The sequence below is a fragment of the Rissa tridactyla genome, chromosome 22, assembly GCF_028500815.1.
Source record: "Rissa tridactyla isolate bRisTri1 chromosome 22, bRisTri1.patW.cur.20221130, whole genome shotgun sequence".
NCBI lineage: Eukaryota > Metazoa > Chordata > Aves > Charadriiformes > Laridae > Rissa > Rissa tridactyla.
In genome coordinates this window covers 2,665,826-2,676,866 of record NC_071487.1, presented here as the reverse complement: position 1 = coordinate 2,676,866, position 11,041 = coordinate 2,665,826, and the positions used below count along the sequence as shown (strand labels likewise).

Here is an 11,041-nt window from a genome sequence, read left to right as displayed (position 1 = left end):
GAGGGTGGGGCCAGGCTCTTCTCAGTGGTGCCCGGGGCCAGGACAAGGGACAACGGGCACAAACTTGCCCATGGGAAGTTCCATCTCAAGACGAGGAGGAACTTCTTTGCTGTGAGGGTGGCAGAGCCCTGGCACAGGCTGCCCAGAGAGGTGGGGGAGTCTCCGTCTCTGGAGACATCCCAACCCCGCCTGGACGCGTTCCTGTGCCACCTGCTGTGGGTGACCCTGCTGTGGCCGGGGGTTGGAGGAGATGATCTCCAGAGGTCCCTGCCAACCCTACAATTCCACAACTCTATGAAGGGCAGCGGCTGCACTCCCACCAGGGTGGGTTGGGGACCGAGCTCATTCTCACGCCGGGGTTTGGGTGTCCCCGCGCTGCTGTGACGCCCTTCCCCTCCCCCGGCGATATGTGCCAACTCCCATTTCGGGCGGCTTTTCCCAAGCCGCGCCGTGGCTCCCATCCCCGCGCTCGCCCGGGCTTTGTCCTACACTTTGGTAAATCCCGGTCACAGCAACTCGCAGAGGAAAAATGCAGCAGCGAACGCTTCTTGCCATGGCAACGGCATGATTGCGTCAGGGTTTTTTTTTTTTTTCTTTCTTTCTTTTTTTTTTTCCCCCAAACTGCAGAGCTGGGTAAGCAGCTCCCTCAGGGAAAGTAGTAAGAGAGAAGGGAATATTTTTTTTATTTATTTTTTTTTTCCTGCGGGCTTTGGGGCTGCCGGTTCCCAGCTTCGGAACCGGCTCCGTGTTTCGCTCCCGGGGCCGAGGCTGGCGATGAGATGGCCGGGGGGGGGACGGACAGGCAGGGCAGCCTCGCTGGGGACAAAAAGGGTCAGGGGACAGACCCCCGCTGTGTGGGGACGGCTCCGGGGGCTTCCCCCCACCTTGCTTCTGCGCACAGAGACCCTGCCGGGAGCTTGGGAAGGAGCAGGGGGTTCGGGGAGGGAGGGGATGGAGGCGCGGGGGGGACCCCGGTTCAGCCCAGCCTCACGTTCCCTCTTTCCCTGCAATCCCAGCAAAATAATAAAGGGAGAGGAGGCGGCTCTTTCCCCCGCGGGGTTTGGTTTGTGCTGGGGGGGTTCCTCGCTGCCATCTTCGCAGGAAGGGTGGTCCCGGGTGCTTGGCTTTGGCTCGGGGCCGGAGCGCGGAGCAGACATGGGCTCAGTGGATGGTTTCCTTCCCTCGCCAGTCCCGCTGCCATGGTGCCAGCGTAACGCCCAGCCCCGAGAGCAGGCCATCCCCGCGCTCCTTCCCACCCCGCTCCCCACCCCCCCACCCCCCGGGGAGCTCCTCGCCTCCCCCCGGGAGCGCTGGGATTTGGAAACCTCATGGGAGCGGTGCCAGGGCTCAGGGCGGCCGAGCAGGTCGGGACTCGGCTCCCGGCAAACCCCTGGGTGCCACGGAGAAGGGTTGGGAAGGCAGGGAACGGGAGAAATATCCCTACAAACGCAGGCAGGGGGTGTTGCTCAGTAGGGGACACCCCCCCCCAAAAAGGAAACCAAGGCAGGAGGCACCTGAGGGAAAACCACCCTGGAGGCGCGAGGGATGCTCGGACGGCTCCGGGAGCCGTGGTGGGGGCGAGGGCAGGGCCAGCACGTCTCGTCTCGGCGCTCCCCGAACGTATTTTGATGTGGGACCAAACGCTGAAGTGCTGCTGGGTGGGGGGGGAACGGGGGGAGGAATCTCTCAGGAAATAAATATTTCCATTGGTATGTTTGGTACCGCCATCTCTGTCACTGGAGGTTTTAAAAAAAATAAAAATAAATGGGTGAGGCACGGTGTGGGGTCGCCCGAGCCGGCAGCCGGGATGGTCTCCATGGCTCCCTCCAGCCCCTCGCGACCGGAGATTTAAAGATGATTAATTGCACGCCGCAGCCGACGGGCAGGATGGAACGGGCTCGGCCATGAGGAGCGGGTGTTTGTGGTCCCGGAGGAAGTGCCGGCGCTTTCCCCACATCGGGTCTCCGCAGCTCAGCTCAGGGACGGCTGCAGGCGACGGAAAATGGGCTGTGGGCAGGGAAAACAAGTGACGGTGCTCGGCTCCAGCACTCGCGTGGGGTGTTTGGGTGTCTGGCAGGAGCAGCGTGAGGTTCGCTCCACTCTTTTCTTGAGAGCTGTGTCCACCACAGCTCAGGTTTTGGTCTAGAGACACAAATCGCACGCGTTTTGTTGCGTTGCTCGCAAAAATTGCCTCTCTCGACAGGCAGAGAGAATCTGGGGTGTTCAGCCTGGAGAAGGCTCCGGGGAGACCTTCCAGCCCCTTCCAGTCCCTAAAGGGGCTCCAGGAAAGCTGGGGAGGGACTCTGGAGCAGGGAGGGGAGCCATGGGACGAGGGGGAATGGTTTTACAGTGAAAGGGGGGAGATTGAGATGAGATCTTGGGAAGAAACTCTTTGCTGTGAGGGTGGTGAGCCCTTGGCCCAGGTTGCCCAGAGAAGCTGTGGCTGCCCCATCCCTGGAGGGGTTCAAGGCCAGGTTGGACGGGGCTTGGAGCAGCCTGGGCTGGTGGGAGGTGTCTCTGCCCGGGGCAGGGGGTGGCACTGGGTGGGCCTTAAGGTCCCTTCCCACCCAAACCATTCCAGGATTCCATGATTGTTTAATTAAATGCTGTAATTACTTGTGCAATCTGCCAGGCGAGGTCCCTGCGGGGCTGCTCCCCAGCGCTGGGTCCGGCCGTAGCCCCATGGTCCTTGTGAGATGTCGCCGGTCCCAGAGCCCCCCCCTGGGACAGGGCAGGGGGCTGCTACCGCTGCTCCCCCCCCAGGCTCTGCCGGCTGCGGCTCCCGCCCGGGGTCAGAACCAGCAGATCTGGAGCAGACAAACCCCCCCCGGGAGCCGCAGAACTGGGACAGGAGCGGAGCCATCTCGATTTCGGCTGGCTCTCGCCCCGTTTCCCAGGGCGGCTCCGTCCGCGTCAAAGGAAAGGCATCGATGCGCACCAAAATGAGCCCCAAATCCCACTTTTGGGGACAAATCCAGGCAAAGCTGCAATTGCTGTTGTGTGATTGTCACAGGAGCTACACTGCTCCCCAAACCTTTCATCCTGCTGGGACTAAAACAGCCCTGAAGCAGCACAAGGACGGTAAAAAGTGCTATTTTCGAAACTTCTGACCTGCGCTGGCTTTGCCCGAGGAGCAAAAAGACTGAAGAAAAAGAGTGTTTGTCCCTTAACATCTGCAGCACCCACAGTCCAGGGCATCTGTCCGTCCGTTCGTCCATGCTGTCACTCACACCGCTTGGAAAATGGCTCCGTGCGTCAAGGTCACTTCATCCGCCCTCGTCCCGTGGACCAGAAGCGCTCTCGTTAACGCGTCTCTAATTTAATCAAGTTGCCGGGTGGGGACGTGAGCTGAGGGCTGGGCTCTCCTCTTCCCTCCTGAAGGGCAAAAATCGATTAGCTTAATGACAGACGAGCCTCCTCGCTCCTCCGGGACGCGCCCGGTGCACTGATACCACGCAGCCCCACGCAAAATTAGGGAGAATTAAATAATAACCCAGGCTTATTCAATAATTCAAACCCAGAGTTTAGTATTTAAATACCCTCCTCAAATCAGGAAACAGGCTTTTTATTTGCATAAAATATTGTACTACTTTATCCTTCTATTCACAGTTTCATTCTGTTTTCAACAGTAACATTTTCTGAGTGTTGAACCTTTTCTTCTCCTTTCACTGCAAAACACACCTGATGCACTTAACTATATACACGTAAAATTCATATTCTCATTATTCAATGTCGTGAATTTGCTCTCAGGATTGGAACGTTAGCAAGTTTTTTCGCGGTAAGAAAATTGATAATATGAGATTGGTGCCTCAATATTGGGTTTTTTTACGGGATTCCAAGCGTGTTGGGCGGCACGAGGCCACACCACGCTGTCCCCGCTCGGCCAAACCGCCGCTGCTGTGGCACCGTAACCCCGAACCCGCAGACGGGCTCCGTCCTGGCAGCCGCGCTGAGAAGTAACGAAACGCCTATGAAACGCCTGGTTTTGTGTGTGCGGCAGCTGAGATCCGGGCAGAGCGCAATACCGAGAGTCCTCTGGATTTCATAATTACTACACACACTTGTGTACAAAACAACCCTTCTTCCCCTGCAGATCCCAAAAGGCGTAATAACAAACCAGAGAGGAAAAGCCCGATTTCCTTACTTTGGGAGGCAGAGGATGGGTACTCGCTGCTTTTACAGCACAATAGCGAGCAGAAGACTTTCTTTGCATTTCACTGTGGTTTTCTTTTTACTCTGTTTTAGTGCTGGGTTAGGAAATCAATGGCATTATCTTGCGAACAAACAGCCCTGATTTGAGTCCCTCGGGTGGCGTTGTGCTGTGCAACCCTGCTCCGAGCAGCAGGGAGGCGAAGGAGGATGGAGGCCAGGGTGTGGGGGGGTCTGCGTGTGTATGTGTGTGCGCTGAGAGCTGCAGAGGGAATTACCAGAGTCCTTTGGCAGTGTCACCCGCTCTCCGGGCAGGGCCGATGTGGCGGGTCCTGGCTCCAAGGCAGGGACAGAGGAGGTGACTCTGATGTGGCGGGTCCTGGCTCCAAGGCAGGGACAGAGGAGGTGACTCTGATGTGGCGGGTCCTGGCTCCAAGGCAGGGACAGACGAGGTGACTCCAACTCCAACTCCATCCTCGCATCGTTTTCTTCCGCCCTTTCTCTCCCGCTCTCCCTCCGTGCCGCCCTTTTCCTCCCGCGCGCGTCTCTTCCTCTCACACGTTTTAAAACGCTGTCCTGCATTTCCTAGGCAAGACTGTAGTTGTTGTATGGGAAAACTGGTAAATCTTATTTTTAGGGCTCTTAAAACCAGTGTAGTCCCTTGTGTCTATCTTTGCTGGAGTTTCCTCTTTCAATAAGGAAGTTTATCATGCTGAAGACACTCTCACCTTTTAAACATTTCAATGGAAAACTGGGCTCGGCAAAGTCATTTTATTATTATCGTTTAAACAAAACCATTTATGCTTTGGAACCAGCTTTTGACATTCACAGAAGCCGTGCTCTCCCAAGCACGCATGGGGGTACAGAGGCCCCGCCGCAGCACTTCAAAGGGCTTATCCCCCCCACGGAGACCGCCACAGGGGCCGGGGAAGGCGGAATCTGAGGCTCTGGGGGCGGCATGTTTGCCCTGGGCGCCTGGGGGGTGACGGAGAGGCGACCCTGGGCCCGACAGGACGAGGGGACCTACCGCCACGCCACGGAACCGCACTCTGGTAGCGGGTGCCGAGGCCTAGGGAGAGGCGGGGACGGGCAGGGCCTCATCGGGGCGCCGGGGACAGGCCATCCCCCGCCTCGGAGAAGGGGGGAAAGGAGGCAGCGGGGCCCTGGGGGGTGGCGGAGCGGGGCTACCCATGAGCAGGAGAAGGCCGCGGCGGGCAGCGCCGGCCACCCAAGATGGCGGCTGTCCCCTCAGGCGGCCCCTTTGTCTGCGGCCGCCGCCGCATTGCCGAGAAGGGCGCGAAACTGGGGCAGCGCGGCCACGCCCCCTCCCGCGGAGGGCGGGGCCGGGGCTGCCTCCCCCGGGCCAATCAGCGGCCTCCACTTCCTTTCTCCTCACAGGGGCTCTCCCGCCCAACCCTCCCCGCGCTCCCGGCCAATCAGCGCCGCTCCCCCGCGCTCCGCCCACAGGTGGGAGGGGCCAGGGGGGACGCAGGGGTTTTGTTTGCGCTCCCCCCTCCCCTCGCCCCCCCCGCCGGGCTTATGAATATTAACAATATCCAGCCCAATCAGGCGGCGCGGCGGCGGCGGCGCTTTGGTGGCGTCAGTCGCCCCGCCTTGCAGTGGGGGGGTTAACTGCATATTCATGAGGTGGGCGTGGCGCGGCGCGGGCATATATAAGGCGCCGCCCCGGCAGCCTCAGCGTACACCGCGCTGGAGCTTTGAAGTACTGAGTGGACGCCGCACCTCCAGGGCATCGGTAAGGCGACCGCTGCGGTGGGTGGGATGGGCCGGGGAACCTCCAGGCGCTGGGTCTAAAGGAAACGAGTCTTGGGAACTGGAGGGCTGGCTGTCTAGGGGGCGTTCGGAGCGGCGCGGCCGTCCCGCCGCACGGGTGTGCTCGGCGGTGCAGGGAACTCGGCGGAACTGTACCGGCTGGCCGCCGTTGTGGGGTTGGAGCGGGGTAAAGGGGCCATGGGCGGGGGTGAAACGCGCCTTCGGAAACAAAATGGCGACGGGCCTCCGCCGTGCAAAATGGCGGCGGGCGGGAGGCGGGGCCTCGGACCGCGCCTGCGCCCAGGGGGCGGGCCGCGAGGGAGGGGCGGGGGTCCCGCGGCCGGGCGGGGGGTCGGCGCATGCGCGAGGGGGGGGTGGGCCGCGGGTCCTGCGGGCGGGGGAGGTCCCGGGGCCGGGAGCGGCCTCCGTGCCCCCGCGGTGCCCCGCATCCTGCTGCGGGACTCGGTCCGCCGCCGCGGCCCCGCTCCCCGCCGGTCCCTGGGGTCCGGCGCCATGCTGGTGGGTGTCCCTGTGTCATACCGGGCACATCTCACTGGGGTTGAGGTGCGTCGGACGAGAGTGTGCGATTGCTGGTGGTGTTTTAACCAATTTAACCTTCCAGGCCATGTGGGAACGGTTATTTTGAGAGACCGACTTGGGATACTTTGCCTTTGCAGGTCAGAATGGCATCAGATGAGGGCAAGCTCTTTGTCGGCGGACTGAGTTTTGACACCAACGAGCAGTCGCTGGAACAAGTCTTCTCTAAATACGGACAGATCTCAGAAGGTAAGATCGCAGTGCCCACCCGGGATGACTTCCATAAATTTCTTAGATTGCGCAGGTGCTGATGCTTTATTTCTTTTTTTCCCTTCTTTATAGTTGTGGTGGTGAAAGACAGAGAGACTCAGAGATCCAGAGGTTTTGGCTTTGTTACTTTCGAAAACATAGATGATGCTAAAGATGCAATGATGGCCATGAATGGAAAGGTAAGGAGGCTTCGGAGCAGCCTGCTTTATTTCCTTTTAAAGTAGGAAGAGAAGTTTGAAAGATGTGTGTCTGTTCAGTGCCGTGTGGAAAAACAGATTAATACTGGTGTCTTAAAACAATGGAATTGGATAAATAACAAAGAATAGGAATTGCTAAAGCTTCGTGATTTAGCCTATATGACTGAAGAGCAGTGATACTTAATAGGAATGGCTGAACATACTGCTTGAATATCAGTTTACTATGTAATTGGATTAGGTGTGATAGTAAATAAAACTTTTGTAAGAACTAGTAAATTCTGTTACTGTTTAGCTCACAGCGAAGGTGTGTAATGTGCTATATACGTACTTTGCTTTTTAAATATTTAAATACCAATCTGGATTATGTTTCTCTGGTTGTAGTCTGTAGACGGACGTCAGATCAGAGTTGATCAGGCTGGAAAATCATCAGAGAACAGATCTCGCGGGTACAGAGGGGGCTCTTCTGGGGGCAGAGGCTTTTTCCGTGGCAGCAGAGGTCGGGGCCGTGGCTTCTCCAGAGGTGAGTGTGCCTGTGTGACACGTGGCGCCTGCAGCGGTGATGTCATTTTTCAGAATGCTTAAAAATCTCACATGATGCAGTGTCTGTTGCAGGTGGTGGAGACAGAGGCTATGGCGGAAGCAGATTTGACTCCAGAAGTGGAGGATACAATGGCTCTAGAGACTACTATAATAGCAGGTAAAGTCACCACAGCCGCTGGCGGGTTGTTGGGAAGCTCTTGGAGCCCGTTGCTGGTTTGACGTAAACAAACGGCAAGAGGCTGCAGAAAGAGTTGAGCAAATAAAAAGCACGTGACTATTTTTCGCAGCAGGAGTCAAGGTGGCTATGGCGACAGGTCTTCAGGAGGGTCCTACAGAGACAGCTATGACAGTTACGGTAAGTCTTGGTTCAAACGGGAATGATGAGTACGTATGCTGTAGGCACTCTCTAAACCTTCTCACCCTGTGCTCGAATCTGGAAATACTGTAAGGCGCAGTCGGACTGTACCGCTATTTCTGTTCTTGCCCGTAAGAACCAATCTGTCAGGCTTTGGACGTGGTTGTGCCGTTTTTAAATTTCTAATTTGTAATGCATGTGTAGGAGTTGCTTGGATCTAAAAGGCAAAGCAAGTTTTTAAAATACGTTCCTCGAGCTTGAGACTAAGACCAAACTCGGATGCCCTAACAAACTTTAATCAAGGGTGGGGGAGTTCTCTTACGGTGTAGCGAACTAGCACTAGCTTCTGAAATAATGCAAGGGAGTAAAATGCTGGAACTTGTCTATGCTTCAGTGCCTTTACAATTGTGCCTGCTTCTTGTCCTCAGCTACACACAACGAGTAAAAATCCTTCCTGACTCAAGATCGTCCTTCCAATGGCTGTATTTATAAAGATTTTTGGAGCTTCGCTGAAATCGTTATTGTGTAGTACATCTACTTGTATTTTCACTTTTGTAGTATTATCAGTTCTAATCTTGTCAAACACAGCCTGACAGCTTCTGATATAAGATGGTCTAATTAGACTTTTCTTTAAGAAAGCTCTGCTTTCAAGTGTTTTTAATCTTTTTTTGAAAGCACTTCAGATTTTATTTTATCCTTCATGATGAGCCAAGGTGTTTTTTTTTTTTTTAAAGTTGTGAAGTTGGGGCCCCAATTCAGTTTCTTTTGAGATAGAAAGGACCTTTAATTCAATGTTCACTAGAAGCTGAACAAGCTGTGGACTTTTTTTTTTTTAAAGTGCATTACCTTCGTCTTTTGTAACATTCCTTTAGTGTAGCAAGGTAGGAATGCAGCCTGGGTACAAATTGGAAGGCAAACCACCTTGATATATCTAAAGAGAAACTTGCTTGTATGTTCAACCTGCATAACGGTATTTTTACTGTTGTAATGATGTAAATTACCCAGAAATAGACTTGCAAACTTACCATAAAAGAGGTTCTTGAAAATGTTTATTTATATTGTCCTTTTTTACTGGAAGAAAAATATGCATATTCCATTGATATTGTATTTGAAGTGGTAAAGGATTCTTGTATACAGTTTTCTTTGGCTTTACGAAGCCTATTAAAAGACCGTCTGAAATGAACTCTGCTCCTGACATTTACATTTCATTGCACAACACAACCCTTGAAGATGAAGAACAGTCTAAGTGATAGAGGAAGCCAGAGGAGAGGAGAAGAACTAGTGACGGTGTAAGAGCAAAGCCAGATTTATTGACCAGTTGCTAGAATTTAATCTTAAATCGGTCTTGACATGTGAATTCGCCAACATACTTGCACATAAGAACGGTCAAACTTGTCTAGAGGCAGAGGACTGAAAAGTATATATGTAGGATGTTCTAGTACTCGAAGCCGAAGTCGGCGGAAGCGGAGGGAACGCTGGTGTTAGGTAGGATAATTGATGTTGCGGTAAAATACTGAAATTAGCCTACACTGAAAAGCTGTAGCGAAGAATCAGTCCTGTAGTAACTGGACTAGTTACTAGCTTGCCAGGGGTGTTCAATGGTAGGTAAATTGCCGTAATTAGCTAGCTTTGTCATTGCCTTACAAGTTCTAAGAATTCTTTGCTAGCATATGGAAACTGCAGTGTCCTTGGAGAAAAGAAGTGTTGTGCCTCCAACAGAAACCTCTGAGACGAAAGCTGCTCTCTTGGCTAGTTCATATGTGGAAATAGTCCTGTAATTCGAGGTAACTCCTTTTGCTCATGTCCGCATCCTTCCTCTTGTTGAGAGCTCATTTGAAAGTCTAATGTACCTGTGAAAATATTCCTTTGACAATTTTGGTCAACTGATGGAAAAATTTTAACCCATGCCGTATGCAACCTTTGGCTTGTGGCACAACTTCAGTTCCACAGATCAGAGTTGGGCATGCAGTCATGTCTTGCTAGTAGGTATGGAAGCAAGATGGGAAACGAATTCCCTGACTTGATATGTGTTCATCTATTGAGAATTCTTCCTAGACTTCATTAAGTTGCTCACTTTAATTGTAGCTTTCTTTGCCATCCTACTTGTTGCCATTAACTTTTTCCCATAGCCCACACTTCCTAAGCAGCCATGTCAAAGTGGTTAACTCTCTGCTTAGGGAGCAAATGATCCACTGGCCGGCGTATCAAAGGCACCAGCCAGCCCCGGAACAGTTTTCCCAGACTGTGCTTCTGTGATGTGATGGGTTCAGCGAATGGCTTGCGAAACCCTCCTATACGATGTGACTCGTGCTGGGGGAGGCGGGTGGCGATGCGAAGGCTCTGCTTGGATGTTTTTTATTAATGCATCTTTGCTTTGGCAGGCTGAAGGGAAGATGGACACTGGACCTGGAAGCTGATGGGAGGGACTCTTGAGGAAGGAGAGTGGTGGTTCCGAGGAAGCGGGGCCGGGATGCGAGTTGCCAACCAGGTAGTGTCTCCGTTCGTCCCCCAAAATGACGAATCCGCCCCTCGCCCCGTAGCATTTGGCTCTGTCCCTGTGTCACAGTGCTGTTCTCTGAGTGGGTAAAATCGACCAGTAGTTTCTAGGTGAAAATTCCCATAGATTTTGCCTTTAAATTCGCTTGTCTTTGTTTTCTTTCAGCAATAAAACGCGTCAGAGAAGACGGAGAAGGACAGCCATTGACTGGAGTGGTGAAGAGCTTTGAGCAGTGGCGTGACTGATTTTTATATAGCTCAACTGAACAAGGAAAGAAGTCCACTAAGCTAGAATAAAATAATGGAATGTGGAAAAAAAATAATAACGAATCTCTGTAGTACTTTTGTGGGGAAACGTAAGAATATTAGGCTGCGGCCGTGGCATACAGTGGAAATGTCGTTGCCTGGTGTGGAGCCCGGTAGAAGTATGAAATGAGCCAAGGCTGTTGTGGGTGGGAGGTGGACAGGGAGGAACCTGTCTCCCCGAGCAAGTACTCCATGGCATCACTGGAACCTTCAGTGAAGTGGCCTAATTACATTAAATTTGTGCATCTGCCAGACTTCAGTAGAGAAGCAGCTACATCTGAGGGCTCTGTCAGGTGAGCAATGGCACAAACACGGAGTCGGTGTCTGTGCAGGACAGAAGCTGCTGCTGCCAGCTCAAATGGTAACACGCACAACAGTCTTAATTCGCTGAAGCTTTTTTTTGAGCTTGGATAATGAA

At 53.6% G+C, this 11,041-nt stretch overlaps 1 protein-coding gene across 8 annotated transcripts; it reads left to right on the top strand.

The window, feature by feature from the left end:
- The first annotated feature begins 5,753 nt into the window (after window positions 1–5,753).
- CIRBP (cold inducible RNA binding protein) lies at window positions 5,754–10,643 on the top strand. 8 transcript variants are annotated; one of them, XR_008463297.1, is made up of 8 exons: window positions 5,754–5,905; window positions 6,600–6,708; window positions 6,802–6,908; window positions 7,308–7,446; window positions 7,527–7,623; window positions 7,757–7,821; window positions 10,203–10,309; window positions 10,484–10,643. XR_008463297.1 is itself a non-coding variant. In XM_054181734.1 (7 exons), the coding sequence occupies exons 1-7, from the start codon at window positions 5,792–5,794 to the stop codon at window positions 8,264–8,266; spliced, it is 648 nt and encodes a 215-aa protein (XP_054037709.1). In that variant the 5' UTR covers window positions 5,754–5,791; the 3' UTR covers window positions 8,267–9,004. The 8 variants fall into 8 exon arrangements, 6 of the variants coding, with proteins under 6 accessions (XP_054037709.1, XP_054037707.1, XP_054037706.1 ...); XR_008463296.1 differs by having other exon boundaries at window positions 7,754–7,821; XM_054181734.1 differs by lacking the exons at window positions 10,203–10,309; window positions 10,484–10,643 and adding an exon at window positions 8,250–9,004.
- Window positions 10,644–11,041: the final 398 nt, after the last annotated feature.